This window comes from Rhincodon typus, chromosome 37 (assembly GCF_021869965.1).
Source record: "Rhincodon typus isolate 14 chromosome 37, sRhiTyp1.1, whole genome shotgun sequence".
NCBI classification, from domain to species: domain Eukaryota; kingdom Metazoa; phylum Chordata; class Chondrichthyes; order Orectolobiformes; family Rhincodontidae; genus Rhincodon; species Rhincodon typus.
Genome location: NC_063368.1, coordinates 19,566,251 through 19,591,213, shown reverse-complemented (window position 1 = coordinate 19,591,213; position 24,963 = coordinate 19,566,251). Strand labels below are relative to the sequence as shown.

At 42.8% G+C, this 24,963-nt stretch overlaps 1 protein-coding gene and 1 non-coding gene across 2 annotated transcripts; both read left to right on the top strand.

Annotated features, from left to right (window-relative positions):
• The first annotated feature begins 16,792 nt into the window (after positions 1–16,792).
• Positions 16,793–23,961, top strand: rpl3 (ribosomal protein L3). The gene is made up of 10 exons (XM_020536232.2): positions 16,793–16,859; positions 17,587–17,779; positions 19,575–19,743; positions 19,996–20,131; positions 20,669–20,855; positions 21,147–21,307; positions 23,083–23,184; positions 23,278–23,373; positions 23,557–23,676; positions 23,858–23,961. Exons 1-10 carry the CDS (start codon positions 16,857–16,859, stop codon positions 23,900–23,902), a joined length of 1,212 nt encoding a protein of 403 aa, XP_020391821.1. The 5' UTR covers positions 16,793–16,856; the 3' UTR covers positions 23,903–23,961.
• Positions 20,981–21,075, top strand: LOC125487207. The gene has a single exon (XR_007265728.1). It is a non-coding gene; the product is annotated as a small nucleolar RNA U83B (small nucleolar RNA).
• Positions 23,962–24,963: the final 1,002 nt, after the last annotated feature.

The following is a 24,963-nucleotide window of genomic DNA, read 5'->3' as shown; positions in this document are numbered from 1 at the left end:
ATTTTATTTAAAACCCTGATGTTCATGTACAAAAAATCTTTAGTATTATTTTAACATAATTAAATATTTTAAAAAACAATGTTCTCACCATTTTTATATTAATTTCATTAAATAATGTTCACACCATTTTATATTAATTTTATTTAAAACCCTGATGTTCATGTACAAGATAAACTTTAATATTATTTTTACATAATTAAATTAATTAAATATTTTTTAAATGATAATGTTCTCACCATTTTATATTAATTTCATTAAATAATGTTCTCACCATTTTATATTAATCTTATTAAATGCTGTAAATATATTTTTAAAATATTAATGTTGCTCTTGTAAATGCGGTAACATTCTTAATTTTCGAATCTTGCAAGTATATTAAAAACACAACCATACCTATTAAATAATCACTTAAACATATTTAAAAACTACCAAGTGAATGAAATCATCTCACAAATAACATAGGAAATATTAATGCTCATATTATTCTTGCAAATATAGTGAAAATATTAATTTAGAAAACAAGTAATCCTGCAAGTACATTAAATATACAACTATGCCCATTCGATGATCATTTAAACGTATTTCAAAGTTATTATGCAATCTGAATAATCTTGTAAATAAAATTGAAAGTACATAATGCTCATGTTTAATCTTGTAACTGTATTAAAATGGATACTAAATCCTGACATAATTATTGAAACATAACTATTAAATAATCCAAATATATTTTTAAAATAACAATTAAAAATCATATATATCAAAGACTTTCATAGTACATTTTAAATAATTATAGATTATAAATACCTAGTGGGTAGCATGGTAGGTCGTGGCAGCAGGAGCCTGGGTTGTATTCCACCCTCGGCCAACTGTCTTTGGAGTTTGCACATTCTCCGTGTATCAATGTGGTTTTCCACCAGGTGCTCCAGTTTCCTCCAACAGTCCAAAGATGTGCAGGTTTGGGTGGATTGGCCATGCTAAATTGCCCCATAGTGTCCAGGGATGTGTAGATTAGGTGCGTTAGCCATGGGAAATGTAGGGTTACAAGGAAAGTATAGAGGAATGGGTCTGGATGGGATGCTCTTTGGAGGGTAAGGCTGAATGGCCCATTTTCACTCGATTCTATTGAGATTTCATATATTTAAAGTAATATTATGCATTCTAAGTAATTTTGTAACCATGGTATAATGCTAAAAGGATATTTGTTTTAACTTTAACTGTAAGATATATTGAGAACTGTAAGAGGTTATTAAAATGTTACACAGAGTAAGTGACAGACAGAGGGGGAAATTGTCACAGTCTGTCATTGTATAAGCCCCAAAATGATTTTTCTCTTAATCTTTTTCACAAATCTGTGGGCACAAATCCCGAATATCATATTGAGTGAGCCCTGACATTCATACTCTGTCAGATTGAACAGCAGGTATTTTGTAGGTTCAAATTCTAATCTGCTCAAAATTGACCAGAATGGTATGAGTGGCTCAGTTATTGAATCCTGGGTTAGACGAGAAGACAATTAGTCAGCATCATTTCTGGACGTACATGTGTATTGTGAATGTGTGCGTTGGTGATGGCAGATTTTGGTTTTCAATCTGATGCCCACTAAAGTTAAACACACTGCCAATTCTCAGTGTGGCTCCATTTGAGTTCTCAACTGGGCCTAAATGATGGAACATTAAACTAAAGCCCTTTGAGGCCTTACAGCTGAGAGATGGCATGCCCATCATTTCAGAACTCCCTCAATCACAAAACAGTTGATGAGGCTTTTCCTTGACATAAGCTTTTCCTTGAAAATTGATTCTTCACTGAAAACCACACTACGAAGCATTCATGTCCTAACCCTGTGTCCAATGATCTTTCTTCATATTTTTTAATCAATATGTTTGAAGATGTCATTACACATCTCTGGAGCAGGTGGGATTTGAACCAAGCCCCCCTCGCTCAGAGGAAGGGACAACATCACTGTAACAGAAGTTCTCAAAGGAAATGTATAAATTTAAATTAAAATTTGGTTGTGTGGAAGATGGGGGTATGCGAGGGACAGGTGATGATTTTACTCCAGCTCCTGCAGTGTCCACTAATTGCAGAAGGCGTTGAGCTTACCTGCACACTGTGTGCTCCCTATCCAGGGATACCCAGGCACAGAAATGACTTTGGAAGAGAGGCAGGCAGTCGGGTCCCTGCGCAAACACGACCCCAACATTCCCATAGCCGGTCATTTTAACGCAGCGTCCCGCTCACATGTTCCACTTGTCTCTCCTCAACATGCTGCAATGCTCCAGCAAATCACAGCGATAACTGGAGGAGCAACATCTCATCTTCAGACTAGGAGATAGCAAGAACTGCAGATACTGGAGTCAGAGACAACACAGTGCGGGGCTGGGGGAACACAGCAGGTCAGCCAGCTTCAGAGGAGCAGGAAAGTTGACCTTCTGGGTTGGGACTTCTGAAGAAGGGTCCCGACCCGAAACATCAACTTTCCTGCTCTCCTGATGCTGCCTGACCTGCTGTGTTCCTCCAGCTCCACACTGTGTTGTCTCATCTTCAGACTAGGCACTTTACAAACATCTGGGCTCAATATTGATTTCAACACGTTCAAATTGTGAACCCATTCCTTCCCCTTCTTTTAGCTTTGCTTGTTACATTCTCTGTCGCCTTGTTCTCTCTCCCTGCTACCCACCCACACCCCCCCCCCCCCCCCCCCCCATAGGACTGTCTGTTCTTTCCAGTCTGGCAGTTAGAATCTTGGAATCCCTACAGTATGGAAACAGACCCTTCGGCCCAACAAACCCACACCAACCCACCCCCCTATAACCCTCCTAAACTCCACATTCCTGAACACTATGGGCAATTTCCCATGGCCAATCCACCCAGCCTGCACATCTTTGGACTGTGGAAGGAAACCGGAGCACCCGGAGGAAACCCACGCAGACACGGCAAGAATGTGCAAACTCCGCACAGATAGAAAGATCTGAAGTAGACATATTGATAGTTCAGATTAAACTTCTTTAACTCCTTCAGATCTTGAAGTTAGATCTGAAGGAGTTAAAGAAATTTAATCTGAACTATCAATTATCCTTTCTCCCCCAGTACTCCAACGACACCCCTCCCCCTCACTATTGTATAAATGCTGCAACCTCCACATTTCACTTCAGCTCTGATGAAGACTCATCTAGACTCCAAACATTAGCTTGTTTTCTCTCCATGAATTCTGCCTGACCTGCTGTGATCTCCAGCACTTTTTGTTTTTATAACCCCCTCTACTGCTCACATCCTGGACCTGTCATTCCTGCACCACCTGTATCAAGACTATGAATGGCATTGCCTGGGAGCTGGACCTATCAATGGCCATTTACAGCACACCCAGGAGCAGATCCACAATGAGATCCTCTGATGTGCCCATCCCCTTCCCTCTGTGCACAGGATGTCTGGACGCCCAATAAGATGGGGCCGAAGTGCAAATAAAACATCAGAAGCATGTGAACTGAGAAAATGGAACAGGAACTGGAGCCTCACACGCTCGGTGTGAATATGAAATATAGACTCCTCAAGGGCATAGAAAACATGGGCAGCCTGGGAGTCCATAAATATTCTGTTCCTAACGATTGTAGGGGATTGCTGCATACATCACCCTCTATACCTGATCGCTGATAGTAAGTGGGAGGATTCCTGTGTAGGAAGGAATTCCTGTGGGAGGAAGCCCTGAGGACATATGCCACCATCAGACAGCAAAGCTGAACACTAAGGTGCATTAGAAAAATGGACAAAAGCTATGGAAGTGATTGTGTGCAGTAGCAGCTCTTACAGAAACCTCGTCTGTGTGGAACATGGAGGAAATCTCCACAAAATAGCTCACAGCGTGGGGCCATGAGTCCATGAGGCCAAGGTGAAGTTCCATCTGAGTACGGGTTACACTCAGCTGGGAGTTCACTGCATACTTGATCGACATCAGTAAGATAATCTCTTATTGGAGGCAATGACTATTTTCAATAAGAGACAATCTAACCATCATCCCTCAATGGTATTACCCTCACTGAGTCCCTCATTATCAACATCCTGGGGCTTACCATTGACCAGAAACTCAACTAGACTCACCACATAAACACAGTGGCTACAAGAACAGTCAGAGGCTAGTAATACTGTGGAGAGTAACTCACCTCCTGACTTCCCAAAGCCGACAGGAACAAGGTACAAGTCAGGAGTGTGATGGAATACTCCCCACTTGCCTGGATGGGTACAGCTCCTGCAACACTCCAGAAGCTTGACACCATCCAGGACAAAGCAGCCCGCTTGACTGGCACCACATCTACAAGCATCCACTCCCTCCACTACCGATGCTCAGTAGCTGCAGTGTGTACCATCTACAAGATATACTGCAGAAACTCACCAAAGATCCTCAGACAGCACCTTCCAAACCCACGACCACTTCCATCTAGAAGGACAAGAGCAGCAGATATATGGAAACACCACCCCCTGCAAGTTCCCCTCCAAGCCACTCACCATCCTGACTTGGAAATATATCACCGTTCCTTCAGTGTTGCTGGGTCAAAATCCTGAAATTATCCTTCCCAAGCAATTGTGGGTCAACCTACAGCGCAAGGACTGCCGCAGTTCAAGAAGGCAGCTCACCACCACCTTCTCAAGGGGACAACTAAGGAGGGGAAATAAATGCCGGCCCAGCCAATGACACCTACATCTCACGAGTAAATAAAAAGAAACCTGAGCCACCTCAGGACGTCTAGTTCCATCAGGGCCAAGTACCACAGTATCGAGGCTATGGAAGGCATTGGCTGGGAGCTGGACATCAATTGTCTGCTGGTGACATCCAACCCTGCCACTTGACACATCCCTGATCCGGTTATCCCAGCAACCCGAGCTGTTTCATCCACTGGGCATCCGAAACCATATTCTATTTATTCTTTCATGTAGATATGGCTGGAACAGGCCAACATTTGTTGCCCGTCCCTAATTGTCCTTGAGATGAATGAATGGCTGGGCCATTTCAGAAGGCAGTTAAGACTTAACTACATTGCTGTGGGTCTGGAGTCACATGTAGTCCGGACCAGGTAAGGATGGCATGTTTCCTTCCTTAAAGGGACATTAGTGAACCAAATGGGGTTTTACAACATCGCTGTCAGTGAAACTCCCAATTCCAGATCAATCATTGCAATTTAAATTCCACCAGCTGCCCTGGTGGGATTTGAACCAAGTCCCATTACCATTGACTAGAAACTCGACTAGACTCACCACATAAACACAGTGGCTACAAGAGCAGTCGGAAGCTAGTAATACTGTGGAGAGTAACTCACCTCCTGACTTCCCAAAGCCGACAGGTACAAGGTACAAGTCAGGAATGTGATGGAAAACACTCTATTAATCCCGTTATGCAGTCATGTCCCTCTAAAATTGAAAGATTTTTGTTGGAACAGAGTATCAAAGGGTGTGAAGGAATGGCAGGTAAATAGGCTTGGGACAGATTGGCCATTATTTAATTAAATGGCAGAACAGATTCAAGGGACTGAGTGTTCTCCTGTTGTTCACTGTTTGAAGTCCTTCACGGCTGCATATCCTGGTGACTCCATCGCTTTGGCCATGGAGGGTGAGCACTTAGGTTGTGGTAATTAATATGAACAGTGACAGAGAAAAAGTACCTGAGGAGCAGGGGAGAACACTGTAGTTAATTATCAGAAAATCATTCAGCCATTACAGCTAATATAGCCATCAATGAATGATCTTCAAACTGCCCCAAAGGGATGGAGAAATTTTCAGCTCTCAGTGTCAGACAGAACCATCAGGTAAAACTGAACTAGATGTGAACTGACAGATCCAATATTGGGCTCTGATTGAAGTAACCTCTGAAGCCAGGACATGACATTAATGTTGAATCAGAGATAGTAGGAACTGCAGATGCTGGAGAATCCGAGACAACAAGGTGCAGAGCTGGATGAACACAGCAGGCCAAGCAGCATCATAGGAGCAGAAAGGCTGACGTTTCGGGCCTAGACCCTTCATCAGAAATGGGGGAGGGGAATGGGGTTCTGAAATAAATAGGGAGAGAGTAGGAGGCGGATAGAAGATGGACATTAACGTTGTTGCTCAAACGTCTACAAAATGCACATTTTTTTAATGGGGACCTTGTTGAAGGGATCTATAATCACTGTGTAAAGGACGAAAGAGTGGTTGAACCTCTTTTCCATAGGAAATGAACATTATGTTCTTAATATCCACATCTCTGGCTCCCAAAAACATTGGGTTGTGGGGCTGAAGGTGATTACAGCGACAGGGAGGTAGTGGAGTCAATAGAGTGATTCCAAAGCAAGGATGAGAATTTTAATATTGAGACCTCGTTGAACCATTAGCCAATGCAGATCAGCAAGCACAAGGATAATAGCTGGATAGAACTGAGCAAGTTGGTACATGGGGCAATTGGGTGTTGAATGAGCTCACATTTACAGAAAGTGAGCCGGCCTGGATTGCGTTGAAATAATGCACAATGTTCTAGGAAGCAAGGGCATGGGTGAGGGTTTCAGCAGCTGGTGAGCTGAGGCAGTGGTTATACTCTTTGCTGCTTCATCTGATTTGATATTTGAGGGCTCCAGGTAAGAGCTGGTGTGAGCACAATTGCCTTTTTGGTGGATGAATCCTCAAATCAGAAAGGTAGAGTTTCCAGCACCAGCTGTTGACAGGTTGATGAATCACATGATAAATTTAAACTGTATACCTAGTGCCCTATGTCAGAAATCACACAACACCAGGTCATAGTCCAACAGGTTTATTTCAAAGCACAAGCTTTCGTAGCACTGCTCCTTGGAGCACCTACAAGACGACAGAGATTTGGACACACCCTTAGCACCGGGCAGTCACCTTTAGTGCACAATTTGTAATCTCATCTTGACGATGGAAATGTCCCTTTAGTTGCCAATCATTTGTTGCATTTTATTTCAATCCATAATTGATCTGATCAAATTTCCTCATTAATAAAACAAGAAACAAGCGAAGGTTAAGAGATTCCCACAGTGAACTGTGAGCATGGTTTTTCTGGGATATTTCAGGCACATCACAGAGTGAGGGTGCAATCTCATGAAAACAATGTGACCTTCTAAACCAATATGGAAATGAAGATTTAATTATAATACATTGCAGTGGGAATTTGTTAGTTAGCAGTGTGTGTGTATCCATGTGTGTCTAATACAATAGAATGTGGATCGAGTTTGAAGCCTTACGCAGCACTGTATCTCACTAAAATTCACTTGTTCTCCAATCACCTCCATCTTAAAATGATCATTCTTCCAATATCGTCCATCAGCCCCTCCTAAGCAGTTGCCCAAGTGTCCTGGATTAATATTTATGCCTCAGTCAACATTGCAAAACATTAACAAAAAAACAGGAAGTCTGGAGATATCAGTAGCTCCAGTAGCATCTGTAAGGAATGGAGCAGAATTAATCATTAGACATAGGGGCAGAAATAGGCCATTCAGCCCATTGAGTCCCATGCCCCTCAGTTTATAAAATCATAGGGGCATGGATTGGATGAATAGCCAAGGTCTTTTTCGCAGGGTAGGGGAGTCCAAAACTAGAGGGCATACGTTTAAGGTGAGAGGGGAAAAGTTTTAAAGGGACCTAAGGGGCAACTTTTTCATGCTGAGGGTGGTGCTGTCTGAAATGAGCTGCCAGAGGAAGTGGTGGCGGCAGATACAATTACAACATTTAAAAGGCATCTGGATGGGTATATGAATAGAGATTTAGAGGGAAATGGGCCAAATGCTGACAAATGGGACTAGATTAGTTTAGAACATCTGACCAGCATGGATGAATTGGACTGAAGGGACTGTTTCCATGCTGCACATCTCTGTGACTCTATGACTTTAAGTCTGCACTATCATTCAATGAGATTGTGGATGATCTGATAATCCTCAAAATACTTTCCTGCCTTTTCGAAATAACCCTGATCCCCTTCCTGGATAAGGCAATGGCCTTCTAAGCCAAGGAATGTGGGTTTGGGTCCCATCAGCTTTCTGGCAGTTGGCTTAGCACAAGAGGTTGGACAGCTGATTTGTAATGCAGCGTGACACTGACAGTGCGGCTGAGGTTACCTGAGGTGTAGTGATCTTTGGGTTAAATCACCACCGGTCATCTCTCTCTAATGAGAGAGCAGCTGTAAGGTCTGGTAAGACTTTACTTTTACTTCATTAAAAATCAACCTCAGCTTTGAACATTCTTAACCACCCAGACTGTATAGCCCCCTACAGTATAGAATTCCACAGCCTCACTACCCTCTGATAGAAGAAATTCCTCCCCATCTTGGGTCTTAAATGTGCAGCCCCTAATTCTGGGATGATACCATCTGGTCCCAGACGCTCACAAGGGGAATCAACCTTCCCCCATCTGGCCTGTTAAGTCCCCTTAAGAATTGTGTTTATTTCAGTGAAGTCACCTCTCATTCTTCTAAACTCCAATGGATACAGGCCCAACCTACTCAACCTTTTCTCATAAGACAGTCCCTCCACACCTCAGAACAGCCTCATTAACATTCTCTAGACCGCTTAATATTTCAAGGTGAAAATAGCTCATCTTCAGAACTAAAACATGTACCACTGAAAAATCATCCAGTCATTATTACGTTATTTTGGTGAGCTTGCTGTGTGCTGAATTGCTGAATTTTCCTAGATGAACAAAGTGCCTTCATTTCAAAATTATTTTAATGATGAAAGGCACTACCGAAATGCAAGATCTTGGTTTAATTGTTTTCTAAACATGTCTTCAGTGTCTTGTGGACAATATTGAGTTCTCACAGTTAATAATTAATGGTAACAATGAACTACTGCATTAATGGAAAAATCTACCTAGTTCACCAAAGTCCGTTAGATAAGGAAATCTGTTGTCTTTAGCTTCAGTGGTCTGTATATTTTGACTTCAGCCCTTCGAGCCTGCTCTGCCATTCTTCACGATCATGGCTGATCATCCAACTCAATAGCCTAATCCTGCTTTCTCCCCGTAACGTTAGATCCCATTCGCCCCAAATGCTACATCTAACCACCTCTTCAATACATTCAATGTCTTGGCATCAACTGCTTCCTGTGGTAATGAATTCCACAGACTCACCACTCTCTGGGAGAAGAAATGTCTCCTTATCTCCACCCTAAATGGTCTACCCCGAATCCTCAGACTGTGATCCCTCATTCTGGAACACACCCACCATCTGAAACATCTTCCCTGTATCTACCCTGTCAGGTCCGTTAGAATTTTACAAGTCTATATGGGATCCCCCCTCATTCATCTGAACTCAGCGAAAACAATCCTAACCTTGTCAAACTCTCCTCATATGTTAGTCCTGCAATCCCTGGAATCAGCCTGGTAAATCTTCGCTGCATTCCCTCGAGAGCAAGAGCATCCTTCCTCAGAAAAGGAGACCAAAACTGCGCATAATATTCTAGGTGTGGCCTCACCAAGGCCCTGTAGAACTGCAACAACATATCCCTGCTCCTGCACTCGAAATCTCTCGCCATGAAGGCCAACGTACCATCTGCCTTCTTTACCACCTGCTGGATGTTTTCTGTCAAAGCAGAATTTTGTTACTAAAGACTACAAACCAGGTAGGTCTGCTTGGCTGCATTTGCATCCCTACAGTAACTGCATTTCATTCTGCCTACTGATAGTTTGCATCGAATTATTATGAATATACATGGAGTATGGAAAGTTGACACCTGGAATTAATAAGAAGATCCTGTCAAGGGAACAATATTTTTTCCAAGATAAAATTGCCAGTAACAATCCCTGTGAACACTTTTTTTCTCTCTGCTTTGGTTGATTTCATATTTCCATTTGAAACCATCGCACCGATGACATCATCAGAAGAATTGTCTGGAAGCATTTCGAGAAGCTGTGAGAGTTATATTAAAAATCTGCAGAACTGACCATTAATCTGCACTGCTTCACCGATTATGTCATTCCAATGGTGCGTCTCTTAATTTATGTGTCTTGCTTTATCAGCCTTAATGATTCCTGAATGCTATTACACCTCAGGAAAGGAATAAGACTGTAATTCAAGAAAGAAATTGCTAAGGTTTCACATCCATCGCTTCCCTGGAACTGATTTCAATTCTTGGCACTGGAGCTCAGGGTGGATATATTAGTTTTAGACTGGGTGTGACACAGATTTGCCGGTGATATTGAAATTTAGGGGGCTAATGTAAAAGCACAGGTTGCACAGGTCAGTCTTGTATTCTGTGGAGTATGGAAGATTAAGAGGTGGTCTAATCAAATTGTTTACAATAATTAAAAGATACAAGAGGGCTGACAGAGAGTAACTATTCACTGTGGTTGGGAGGAGTCTTCAACAAGGGGGCAGAACCTGAAAATGAGAGCTTCATCATTCAGGGGTGATGCCAGGATATGTGTTTTCATGGAAAATGTTCTGGAATTCTTTGCCTAAATGTTGTTGAGTGTGAGAGTCCAATGGAAATTTCAAAACCAAGATCTGTAGATTTTTTGCTGAATGTGAGAATTAAGAGTTCCTGTAACAAGGTGGAGAAAGTCAGAAGTCTCATGACACCAGGTTATAGCCCAACAGGTCAATTTAAAATCACAAGCTTCCTGAGCGCTGTTCCTTTGTGAGGTCAAGCGGAGCAGCGCTCTGAAAGCTTGTGATTTCAAATAAACCTGTTGAACTATAACCTGGTGCCATGTGACTGCTGCCTTTGTCCAACCCCAGTCTGACACTGGCACCTCCACATCAAGGTGGAGAGATAGAGCTGAAGTATATGACCGGCCATATCTGACAGGAGGATGTGACCTTCTCCCTGCTCCTGGCTCAGGGGCCACTGCCTGCCCTGTTCTTACCACAAACCGTGCTTCCTGTTTGATTGGCATCTTGTGCATGGCCTATCCATTGCAAGACTCTGACTTCTGAAGAAAGCCTGGTACCCATTGCCCTCACCTGATGATGGGCCTTGAGGAACATATAAAAGTCAAAGGCTGAAATTTTCCATTTTGATACCAAAGTGTGACATTTAGTGTCTGAATTGGTGTCACATCCATCGACGCCCAGAGTGAGTACATTCATTCTGTCACGTGTTGTTTAGCTCATCACATATGCAAGCGAGATGCTGCTCAGTTCTTGACAGTTCGCAGGTGGTGAGTGACCAGAGGGTCTCCCCATTGTGAGGAGATCTTGGGTCAAAAGTTCTATTGCCGTAGTTAAAGACAAGCTGGATGGCTCTGCCTACAAAATGCCAGCCGTGAAGTCTGAGCTAGCTCCTGGATTCACTGGCACTGCTCTCTGAATGCAGTCACTGAGAGGGTCTCCATCCTGTTCTCAGGAGGTAGCACCCAGAGGTTCATCCCATCATGCCCATCCACACTGGGGCCAGATGGCAGAATGGGTCAGTGCTGCTCATCCACGTTAAAGGGGAGCAAGCTTCTTATTAGTTCGCTCGTGGGCATGGGCATCACTGACGGGGCCAGCAATTATTTCCCATCCCTAGTTGCCCCTTGAGAAGGTGATGGTGAGCTGCTTTCTTGAACTTTGCAGTCCATGTGCTGTAAGTATACCCAAAATGCCCTTAGAGAGGGAAGACTGGCATAGGAACATGGTAAGCATCATTGGCACTCTGCCCTGGTCAGGTGAGCACAGAGGCAAACACATTGTTCTGCATCAGCTCTTCCACATCTTCACTGATTAATTCTTTCTCTCCTCTTCTGCAGACACCAGAGGCGCCCAAGGGTGATCCCAGTGGAAGAGACCTCAGCTTCAGCTCCTCTGAGCCAGACCAACCTCTGGGGAGAAACCCTGTGATGATTCAGAGGATGCAGGGGTGGGCATTCACCTTGGTCAGAATAGGGACTATGATCTCAGCAGTGAGGGTTAGGGTTGACCTGAACCTAATCCTATCCCTAACCCTAACCCAAATCCTAACCCTAACCGTAACCCTAACCCTACCCCTAACCCTAACCCTAACTGTAATCATAAGTCTAACTCCAAACCTAATCCTAAGACTAACCCTAACCCTATCCCTATCTCTAACCCTAACCCTAACCCTAGCCCTAACCCTAACCCTAACTCTAACCCTATTGCAGGTACTGATATAAATAGGATTTGGGGGCACAGTCTGGAGAGCGTGTCAGTGGTACGTGTCTGCTCTGAGATGTAGCACCTAAGCTCTCTGACTCTGGGGGGTTTGACAGAGTCAGCTCAGGCCCATTGCAGAAGGTATGTCTCTGTACTCAGCCATAAGGGACATTGTGAAGCTGCAGACACAAGTGCAGCGACATCAAGTACCTGCGCCTGAGGACCCAGTAACCTAGACTGAAAGATGGAGATGTACCTCCAATGTTCTTGCTCCTCTGGTGACACTGATGTGCTGTCTCCATGGAAAGGGGTAGTGGCTGCCTTGGAGACCCAAGTCCAGCAGAACACTTGGTCGTCACTAGACCAGCCTACACTCTCTCACTGAGCCTCACTGACAAGATGGCAGCAGCTGAGGCATCTCCACCTCATCCAGGGGCCCCTTCTTCTGAAGAAGATGGGGTGCCAATAGCAGGCACCCACAGGGAGGAACAGCAATGCATCACTCCAGGAACCTTTCCTCAGGTCACTTCAAAGGAGCCCTGACCTGCTGGTTCCTGCTGCCATGGCCTCCAGCAGCTGATGCCAAAGATGCATCTGAACCTGTACAGGAGACCCTCAGCTGGATGGACATCCCCCTCCTCAGGGGGAGGAGAGTAGTCCTCAGGGACAACCAGTCAGCAGACCTCCCTCCACTGCAGCCTCAAATATCAAAATGAATTAGTTTTATTGTCACAATTAGCCTTGTTATCAGGCCTGCACCTAGACATAGCAGGAGGGAAAAGCGGGGGAAAACACTTCTGAGGATACATTGGGCTCAGGGGTGTTCAATTATTGTACATAATCGACACTTTTGAAAATATACATCCCATTGAACTGCCCTAATATCTGCTGTAGTCTTCTTCTCACAATAGGACAAGAGCAGATTCTCCAAAGTGAAAGATGTGGAGCATCCTCAACCAGTCAAAGCATGCACAGCACTTCAAGCAGTTGTGAAGTTGGGTAGAGTATTTGGTGTTTGTAAAGTGATAGGGGGAAAGGGTGTGTGGTCCCTTTTAAAAATAACATCTTTTCTAGGCATGGAGATTTTTAAAACATCTGCAGGCAACAGCAGACGCACAGAGCTCTTGAAATTGAAACACTATCAAAATGGCTATACTGTTAGCAGCATTTTTACCAAGACACCAGGCTTTTGAATTTAGCTAATTAATTGAAATTAGATACCAAACCCAATTAAATTTAAATTTGAAGGTTTTGACAATGTAGGACCAATCCTTTTATAAGAAATTAATAGGTGATCAAGGGTGTAAAAGAAGAGGACATTTGAAAATCGGTGTGACGATGAACTGCCATCTGAAGAGAAACTCACCGGCTCTCACAGAAATCTCTAAGCTCTCGGAGTAAGCACCATCTAAATAAAAGTACTATGGCACTCTTAGCTAATATTCCTGACACAGGAATTCGACGGAGGAAGGTGTTCCTGACTGGAGTACAGCAGAAAAGGCAAAGAACATTCTGGAAGACTTATCCTGGTTTTAATTTCAAGAGATTAATTTTTAATTAATTTTGTTTATAATAATGGGATCTATAGCTATTGGAACAGCAAACCATTAGAATTTTTGTTTTATTCGGGAATAGTTAGTAGTTAAGGGGAGATTTGTTCGGTTTGTTAGTAGTTCTGTTAATGTGTTCACTGTCAGAGTTAGATAAATAAATTGTTACTTGTTGCCTATAAAGTGAGTATCAGGGATTTCTTTCATTTAACCACTCCTTTATAACAGCCTGGGGGTGAGAGGCAGATTATACCACTTTTCACACTTCCTTTAACAGATTACGAGGCAAGGTGAGCTTCTCTGGGTGTTTCAGTTTTAATTATCAGAGAGATGTCGACCGCTTCTTTGTAACAAAGCTCACAGCATGAAAGCTCTCCCGTAAGTAGCAGAGTGGATGACCAGAGATGGCTTCACTGTCGGGGAGATACACACCGAGATGTTGGGATTACACTCAAGGCATAACAGTTGAATCTTGGGGAGACTGATGACCAACGATGCCATGAACAGACTCTTAAAAACCCCTGAGTTATGTCTGACAACTTGGCATCACTGTTTTCTAATGCCATGACTCACTCAGACTTGAGGTCAAAGAGCAAAGTTGACCGGTACACACTTGATTAATGCAATGAGTGTCTGACGCATCCAGTATTTTAATTGGACAGAGGTTACTTGAGAAGGGAATTCCAAGTGGGAGGGATGATTAATAGGATGTTAATGGTGGTGAGGAAGTCACCTAGCCCTCCAAGGTTGGGAGACTTAACCTCAGCGTTCACACACTAAAACTTACCACATGCTAAGGCTCTATCTGTTCCCAGTGTTGCCAAAGATGGCTCTGGCCTCGTTGCCTTGAAATTCTCCAATCAGATTGACCATTGAACCCCACGGAGACCTAGAACACAGTCCATCAGGCAAGGGTCAGCACTTATCATCCTCAAGGCCCTGCTGAGAAAGGAGAAGATCGTTCTGGCCGGATGGTTCCCTGAGCAGACAGTCATTTTGCAGAGCTTTTCAACAAGGACCAAGATGTGGCTTGGCTGGCAGTGAGAAAGGCCTTTCCCATTACATTCTTCTTACACTCCGGGAGGTCTCACCACCTCTGTTGTTGCCCTTTGAGGTGGTTGTGTTGGGGAAGACACTGATGTCCATCTCCTCACACAACTTACCTTTTCAAGGAAGAAATAGAGAGAGATGCAGTGGTTTTTTTTTATCAAAGTTCATCCTCTGCCACTCAGTAACACTGAGCTCCATGAGCTGTACTCTGGGACAGGCATCAGCCTTGGCTGGAGGTCCATGAACAATGCTCTCAATCTATTTGAAACTTACTGGTCGTCAAGAGCAAGGAGTTATGTTCGACCAAGTATGACACAGAAAGATTCCAAGGCCCAATGGGGAAAGGTCCCAGTCTAAGGTTTCTCATGCGTAGCACAGAGAGGCTGGAAACTATTGAACCGAACAGACTATGTGCCTTATAAAGAATGTACTTTGGGATTACGAGCATTGCAAATGTATTGAGGTGAAACATATTCTATACAGATTTATTTTTCCATATCTACTGTATGTCCTGAAATTTCAAATTTGAAATGTTTTGCCCTCAGGCTGTAAATTGGACATGGAATGGACTTTGTAAATATTAAGTCTATTACAAGTTGAGCTTTATTGACCATTCTGTTATATTTATCAAAACATTTTTGTAAGTTCTTGAATAAAGTATATTTCAAAAAAAAGAGAGCTGCCTAAGCCTAGATAAGTGTTTCCATTGTCTCTCCTCAGTGCCTCCACTTTGTGAGTTAGCACTTTGGAGGAGGGTAAAATTGGGTTTAGCTGAAATGCAGGATGACCAGACTTTCAGAAGTAAACCCCGGACATAAACTGGAAAGGCAGCAAATGGGAAGGTGGGGCCTCTATGATGATTGACATGTCAGGTAGCCAATGGAGAAACCTGAGGGAGGGTCAGTTGAGATTGGGAATTCATGTGATGACTTCTACCAGAATGGTCCAGCCAAAGATGGCAAGGCTACTCAAATAATGTTCTAAATGGTGTCATCAGCAATGGAGCCAAAAAGGTTGTGGTAATTTTCTTGGAGAAGTCAAGGGGTTGGGTTATCAGATCAGCTGCCTACAACATATTACGATGGATACAGGAGGTAAGGTGACAGTTCACACAAATTTCTCCACCTTGACCCATTTGGTATCTGACAAAAAAGGAAGAGGTGAAAATCAGCGCTTTAGAACTAATTTTAGGAAATTATCAGGACATCAATATATTTATTGAAAATGTATTCTGGCAAAACTGGTATTTCTGGTCACCCTAATAAAATTGCTTATGTTGTACTCTCCAGTCTGAAATATCAGTCTGGATTAGCCATGCTGATTTGTGATGCAGTGGATACCACTTTTGCCTCAAGGTACCAGGTTTGTGCCATTTCCAGCATGTGAGCCTAAAACTCAAGGCTGACGCTCCAGTGCACAGTGTTGAACTGTCAGAGGTACCTTCTTACAGATGAGGCATTTAAACAGAGGTCTGCCAACTTGGCTAGATGTAAAACTCCCATGACACTATTTTGAAGAAGAGTAGAGGAATTATCCCCTATGTCCTGGTTAATATTTATTTCTCAACCAACATTACCAAAGCAGATTATCTAGTCATGATCACTTTTTGTGGGATCATGATGTGCACAAATTGGCTGTTGTGTTTCCTACGTTATGACAATGACTACACTTCAAAAGTATTTAATTGGTCATGAAGTGCTTTGAAGTTATTGGTGGTTGTGAAAGGTGTTACATAAAGATATTAATGTTATGTACGATTGTAGTATTGCTTCATAAAGATAGATTTTTTTGAGGTGGTGGGTGCTAAGGGGAAATGTACCCCTTAAGGAGAAGCAAAATTGACAAAACAACAATGGTAGTTTAATCTCATGGGTTAACATAATTGAGAAGAACCATATTTGCAAAATTAAAAAGAAAATAATAAGACCTAAAAGTAGGGTTTTGGTCAATAAAGTGTTAAAGGAAGTGACATAAAGTTTAATTGTTGAGCTGGAGAATAAATCAACGAAGAAAAATCGAAAAGCCCCATTTTTAAATGCATACAAAATAATTGTAAATTAAAGATAGCAATTTGTATTTTGTAATTAATTATAAAAGTAAAAGCGTGGCGTCGTTGGCAGGAAGTGATGTGTAACCGGGGTATAAAAGGGAAAGGTACAGCTCTCGCTCTCTCTTTCAGGTCAGTTTGAGAAATGGTGAGTTCGGTATTTTTAATCCGATCAATATCATAGCCATCCGAGCACGTAGAACCTTAATTCAAACAAATGCACGTATAGACGATTGTTAACAACATAGCCGGTATGGTATTGATGGAATTTTTTTTTGAGGATGATGTTGAGGAAAGTGCTTAACGCGTTTTAATTCCTACCCGATTGCCCCTAAAATGGCGGCGGTTGACTGTGGTTCAGGGAATGCAATCCGAGTTCAATCCGAGCCATCCTGCTCACATGAGCCGCGATAACCGACTATATCTTCATCCTCTGCGGCTAGTTTCAACTTTGCGCTGTTATTTCCTGATTTTTGTACTTGGATCAGATGCTCACGATGAGGTTAGAATGGTGTGTTCAAACCTGCCCACCCCCTCAAGTTGAGCTCCACTTACCAGAGAAACGGGTCAAATCCTGATCAGGGTGTGAATCCAAGAGCACGTACTCAGGAAAAATTACAACATTTCTGATGGTGCTAATCCTAATAGCAGCCTAATTTCGTAGCAGTGTAGAAATTAAATGGAGGGTGATTTAGGATGGATGAATAAAAGTCATTGCAATGCTGTATCATAGGTTTATCTTTGAAGTGTACCTTCTATAAAGTATACAGTTTTTAAGGAATGGTCCTTGGGGGAAACAGGTTTCTTGTTATTTCCAGTTTGCAACATCTGGGATGATCTTCCTCTAAACTTTAAATTCTCTTTCCGGTCTACAGTCTCACCGCAAGTTCTCGGCCCCCAGACATGGCTCTCTGGGCTTCCTGCCCCGAAAAAGGAGCCGGAGACACAGGGGCAAAGTGAAGAGCTTTCCCAAAGATGATTCTTCCAAACCTCTCCATCTGACTGCCTTTTTGGGTTACAAGGCTGGCATGACTCACATTGTTCGTGATGTTGACAGGCCTGGTTCAAGTAAGTACAGTAATATTCTAATATTTCACAAGCATGTAAGTACCAACTTTAAATATTGCCTCTTTTTAATTGTGTGATCACTGCACATGTCACACTCCCTAGAGTTTGCTTGTGAGGTAAAGAACCCCAAGTTTATGAAGCTGTTACAGGCCGTGTTTGTGAATTTGTAGAATCCTTCCAGTGGATAAAATGGCCTTTCAAGTTTGCACTGCCCCCCTGAAGAGCATCCTATCCAGACCTGAACCCCCACCCTACCACGCTGCCTAAAATCCCCATAACACCACATTTCGTGTGGCTAATCCACTTAGCCTGCACATCCCTGGATGCTACAGGGTAATTTAGCATGGCCAATTCATCTAATCTGCACATCTTTGGACTGGGGGAAGAAACTAGAGTCCCAGGTGAAACCCACATAGACGTGGATATGGGGAGGTAACAAGAACTGCAGATGCTGGAGTCAGAGAGAAGTGTGGAGCTGAAGGAACACAGTAGGGTAGGCAGCATCAGAGGAGCAGGAAAGTTGATGTTTTTGGTTGGGACCCTCCTTTAGAAAGGAGAATGTGTAAACTGCACACAGTCACCCTAGGCTGGGATTGAGCTTGGGTCCCTGGTGCTGTGAGGCAATAGTGCTAACCACTGAGCCACCTTGCTTGGTTTTTTTGAAATCAAGCTTTGCCCCTACAGAACTGGTCCCCAAAAATTGGCAGTAGCTCCAATGTCATCTGGATGCATAGTGTGTTTGGCAGCATGAGAGAGAGGAGCACCCTATTTGGGCCTCTTGCATCTGCCCTGTCATTCAGTAAGATGGCTGTGATTGTGGTCATTATTAACTCCAATTTTCTACCTGGCCCCCATAACCTTCAGTGCCCTTCTAATCAAAAATCTCCCTCTGGGCTAAGCTGATTAAAGTTTGCAGGTAACTAGCTTTGCTTGGATTACAAGTAACTAAAGCTTATGCCCTAAATAAGTCTTGGCTGTACTTTTGTTCACGGTACTTATCCATTTCCACTTTTTTGTTTGGAAAATTTTCTTCTGAAAAGTCTTGATCTTAAAAGTTGTGAAAATTTTTTTTTTTGACTTTGTGTATGACCTTTTCACTAAGGAGTGGAAGAACTTAACACTTTTTAAATACTTAATTTCTTACCCAAGCACCAATTCATCTTGGTGTTAATATTTCAAGACCATTTCTAATATTTCTAATTAAATATTTCTAATACTCCATTAGAACTGGGTTCACTCCTTCAAGCAGAATACCTATAAGGCTTGCATTCAAATATGCAAAACTATTTGATGATTAAAAGTGGTGCTTAGTTTGGGGAGAAGAATTTGATGTTTCATAACTCCCAGCTTTAGTCTTGTGCTAGCAAATAGAATAACTACACATGATGATAAACTCGACGGGCGGTCATAATTCAATCACCTGTGGTGATTTTGTTGAATGTCGAGTATGCTGACTGTAGTGCAATAAAACCAGTACACTTGTTGAATATAATTGTTTCTCAAATGATGCACTCAAATAAGCTTGCTAATTGCTTTTGTCCCTACACCAAAACATGAAGCTACTGTTTGACTGCATGTTGAAAGTCTCCCAATGGGTAGGCTTGGTCTATCTGTTCAAATTTTAACTAGCTCAGGTACCTGGTTAAACCAGCCATGCTGTGCTAATTGCATTATATTAAAGCAAAATGCTGACACTACTCTGCTCTGACAGCATTTGTATAGAGAAATTCTTGATACGTTGGGTTCATGGGTTTTTGTCTGAACATTAAAAATTTTTTTTTTCTGAATCTCCCAGAGGTGAACAAGAAGGAGGTGGTCGAAGCAGTGACTGTAATTGAAACTCCTCCAATGGTAATTGTTGGTCTTGTTGGCTACATTGAGACTCCCCGTGGTCTCCGAACCTTTAAGACCATCTTTGCTGAGCACATCAGTGATGAATGCAAGCGTCGATTCTACAAGAATTGGTAAATATGTCACATAATTCCAAATCTTAAACAGTTCATAAAGATGATGCGGAAAGGTGTTAATCTGGATTGAATTATCAGCAGCTCCGCTCGACTATGGCAACATGGGTCGATGAGCTCCAGGCTCTGAATGTTGGAGGAAAGTGTCCTTTGATCCCAACAATGAGCCGACCTGCTTGGTGCTGATTCCTTCCGCTCACAGTTGTGTGATGAAGGGTTGCGCCAATGTTCTCTTGTCTCTCTATATAAAAGGTACAAATCCAAGAAGAAGGCTTTCACCAAGTACTGCAAGAAATGGCAGGATGAAGATGGCAAGAAACAATTGGAGAAGGACTTCAACAGCATGAAGAAATACTGCCAAGTTATTCGCATCATTGCTCACACACAGGTAGGCACCAAAGCTGAATTTGAAAGGAGGCTTGGATACAGAAGCTTCTGTTTGAGATTTCTGGCTTGCTACCTTGGTTGTTTTTTTATTACCTGTTAAATTACTTTTGGGATATTCAAACTTTTGTTTTACAAAATCTCAATAATAAGGCCACTTGGTTTAGTGCTTTTTTAATCCCAATGCCATGTCTTCAGGGGACAAGCCAAGACCATAAGTTCGTGTCAGGTTTTGTGGATGGTGTAGTGTGTTGTTTCAGCCCTCTAATTCTGGGAGAGTTGCATATCTATGACTATGAATGGTTATAGTGAAACATTCCAAGCTGCTTCACAGAAATCTCCTGTAAATGTATATGACACCAAGCCACTCCTAAAGAAATATTACGATGAGTGGAGGTGATTTTGAAGGCCGTCAGTTTATTTTAGGCAAGCAGAAGATGTGCTGGTAACGGTGGAGCAAATTGACTTGAATAACAGTGGGAAATATCCCACTAATGTTGGCTTGTTCTAACTTGTTCATTGGAATGCTTCATCTCCACAGATGCGCCTGCTTCCCTTGCGTCAGAAGAAATCCCATATCATGGAGATCCAGTTGAATGGTGGGACAATTGCAGAGAAAGTCGATTGGGCAAGAGAGAAACTGGAACAGCAGGTTTCTGTTAACCTGGTGTTTGGTCAGGATGAGATGATAGATGTCATTGGTGTAACCAAAGGCCATGGCTTCAAAGGTATGGAATTTGTGAATTAGTTGGATGGGTCTCAAATGATTGTAACCTTTTGGATTTTGTTTATATGCATAGGTAATATGTCTTTTTAATGAGGCTTTTGTTGACCATAGTCACACTTCACTGTTGGAGCATTCCGTGATGATAACATGGAATATATGTTGGTAACAGCATCTGACTCTGATGAGGAGCCATTCCATGCTGCCTTCCTTCTGAGATCTCCGTTTCAGGAATAAATGAAGAATTGTCAGCATCTTGGGTATTCACTAATTGGTCAGTTCTCTTCCTCCCCAGGGGTCACCAGTCGTTGGCACACAAAGAAACTGCCAAGGAAGACTCACAAGGGGCTGCGTAAAGTTGCCTGTATTGGAGCTTGGCATCCTGCCCGTGTAGCTTTCTCTGTTGCTCGTGCAGGTCAGAAGGGATACCATCACCGTACAGAGATCAACAAGAAGGTAAGCACTTTAAAGGTGTGATCTGAAATGGCTAAGGGTCTGTACCTGAAATGTGGCTGCTGCCAAAATATGAGCATAGCGGTTCAGGACTTGATGCTGTCATTGCCTGAAAAGTCAGTGGGCGTGGAGTCCCACTTGTCTAGATTGGATCAGAATGGCTGGTGCCCTTCCCTAAAGGATGCTAGCTGGGTCTCCAATCCAAGTCTGCACTTTTAAAATGTGAATTCAGAAATTCACAATGTAGAGGAGCAGAATTGGGCCATTTGAGTCAGCTCCACCATTCGATCATGGCTGATATGTTACTCGGTCCCACTCTCCTGCCTTCTTCCTGTAACCTTGATCCCCTTAGTATTCAATAACCTATCTATCTGTCTTTTTAAAGACGCTCAATGACTTGCTCTTCATAGCCCTCTGCAGCAATGAGCTCCACAGATGAACTATCCTGCATCTGAATAAGTTCCTCCTCTCCTCAGAACATAGAACAGCACAGCACAAGAATGGGCCCTTCAGCTCACAATGTTGTGCCAAACATGCCAAATTAAACAAATGCCTTTTCCCTGCCCTTGGTCCTTTATCTCTGTTCCTTTCATTTTCATGTACTTATCTTAGTTTCTTAAATGACCCTATCATATCTGCCTCCTCCACCATCCCTGGCAGTACATTCCACACTCCTACCACTCTCTAGTCTTTGTTTTAAAAAGACAATATGCCTGTCACATCTCTTTTTGAACTTTGCCCCTCTTGCCTTAAATGCATTGGCTCTAGTGTTAGACATTTTGAACTCTTCGGAGGGAAAATGGTACTGACAGTCAACCCTATCTATGCATCTCATCATTTTATAGACTTCTATCAAGTCTCCCTTCAGTTTTTCTAGCCTCCTTATAGTTCAAACCCTCTAAACCAGGCAGTATCCTGGCAAACCTCTTCTTCTGCACCCCTGCCAAAGCTTCCACATTGTTTTTGTAACGTGATGAGAATTGAATACAATAATAAGTGTGGCTGAACCAAAATGTTATAAAGCTGCAACTTGACATTCTGACTTGTACTCCTGTTTCCTGGCCAGTAAAGGCAAGCATGCCATATGCCTTCTTTATCACCCTATTTACTTGTGTGGCCACTTTCAGCGAGCTATGGACTTGAACCCCAAGATTCCTCTGACTCAGTTCTAAAGAGTCATCTTCACTCTTGAGGTTGTGCCCTTGGGTCCTAGTCTCCTACTAGTGAAAACATCTCCATATCCACTCTATCCAGGCCCTGGTATTCTGTTTGTTTGAATCAGATTCCCCCTCATCCTCCTTAACTCCCAAGTACAAACCCAGCGTTCTCAACTGTTCCTCATATGACAAGCCCTTCATTCCTTAGATCATGGACCCACTCCAAGGTCAGCACGTCCTTCCTTGGATATGGGGCCTAAAACTGCTCAATGTTCCAAATGTGGCCTGGCCAGAGCCTTCTACAATCTCAGCAGTACATCCATGCTGTTGTATTCTAGGCCACTGGAACTGAATAATAACATTGCTTTTACCTTCCTAATTGCCAGCTGAACCTGCATCTTAACCTAAAGAGAATCCTGAGCAAGAACCAAAGCTGGTATTCCAGGTTTCTTTGCAAATGGCACTATCATTTTTGTCAGAATGACTTCTCTATCCTTTATTAATTACAGTACATTCTCAAGATTGCTTGCCTGAATAGGAATTCTTGCACCTTGTCTCTGAATGCACTGTTACCAGGTTTCCTGTAAAATGTGAACTAAAACTCAATTCTTTACCTCCTAGATCTACAGGATTGGATCTGGTTACCAGACCAAGGATGGCAAGCTGGTGAAGAACAATGCTGCTACAGAGTATGACCTGACAGACAAGAGCATCAACCCACTAGTGTGTTTTTAGCAAGCTATCAATGACATTCCAAATTGTAGCTCATCTCCTTTAGGGCTGTTCTGCTAACTGCTGTTCTCAATCTCTCATCAGGGAGGATTTCCTCACTATGGTGAAGTTACCAATGATTTTGTAATGGTGAAGGGCTGTGTTGTTGGTACCAAGAAACGTGTGCTTACGCTGCGCAAGGTAACTACTTGTCTTCTTAATATGAATACATAGTCAATCTTACCGTCCCCCTTGGTGAAAGAGTGTAGCTGCCCTTGAGCATTTTCAGGTTCTCCTGTCTCCTCCACCCAACCCCCACAAGCTATATAGTTTTAAGCTGGTTGTAGTACAGAATATTGAAAAGTTTTATGTTCAACCTTGCAGTCCCTGTTGGTGCAGACGAACCGCCGTGCTGTGGAGAAGATCGACCTGAAGTTTATTGATACTTCTTCCAAATTTGGTCATGGTCGCTTCCAGACCATCGAGGAGAAGAAGGCGTTTATGGTCAGTGATAAATTCATCAGTGCAACTGTTTCCTGTGGCGAACCTTCAGATTTTGTAAATTGACTTGCACGAAACTTGGGTTACAAGAACTGTTTTGTAGTTGCAATGAACACACGTTGTTGATCTTTTGAAACTGCCTCAGCCAGCTCCTTTTGATATTTGTATTGTGTTTTGTTTTCAGGGACCACTGAAGAAGGATCGCATTGCCAAGGAAGAGGCTGCATAAACCATGGACCAATTATAACATTGTTCCAGTGTTCAATAAATACCTTTTTTAAAAGAAAAGAGCATTTTAGTACTCTGTTTTCCTACAGTACTGTATGGCAGTCAGGATGTGATTTGGTTAAATTCTGTGCTACTTTATTGACACTACTGCTATGGCTTTTGTTCCCCTTGCCAGAGAGTTTATCAGACTAATACCTTGACTGAGTGGATTGTGTTGTGAGGCAAAGTTGGATTATCTGTGGGTGCTTAGTGAGGTGACTTGATTTGAAACAATCCTGAGGCCCCTTGATGGAGTAGATGTGGAGAGGATTTTTTTTCTGTGGGGAAAATCTAGAATTGGGGGGTTGCCAGTTTAAAAGGGTGAGGCAGTGTCTATTTTGAGGGTTGTATATTTTGCACTCTCCCTGAAGATGTGGTGGAACTAGAGTTTATGGTGTATTTTAAGGCAGAAGTAATTCTTCAAGCAAGGCAGTGAAAGGTTCAGCAGGAGTGGAGGTTTGAGATTGTAATCAGCTGTGAACTTAGTCCCTCAGAATGCAAAGCAAGTCTATGTTCGTATGTCTAAAAGTGCACAGCAAACTAACTGGGTACAGGCTGAGAGCCTGCTTCTGTTATCCTTTACCTCAGCATAGCTTTGCAGACTATGGGGCTGAGGCACTGACAATAGAAAGGGTAGGGGGCATCTGGATATAAGTAGAGATCTTGGCAAGGTAGGGTGCAGGGTTTAAAACCTAAGTTGAGGCCTTGAAGTAACTTTTAGAAAGTGTTTTTTTTTAAATCAGGGCATTGCTTGACTAGAAGCCAGCACAGGCCAATGAACACTGGCAGAGTGTAAGTTGGTATATGGGATCATTGCCCAAACAATGCCTTCTGGTACTAGCTCACTTTAAGACAGGATGTATGAGGCAAAGTAGGCCACTTGGCCCATTGACTCTGCCATTCAACTTGATCATGGCTGATCTGATAACCCTCCCTGCACTTTCCTGACCTGTCCCCATAACCTTTCATTCACTTAATGATTAGAAATCTGTCCACCTCAGCCTTCAATGTTGTTGCCAACAT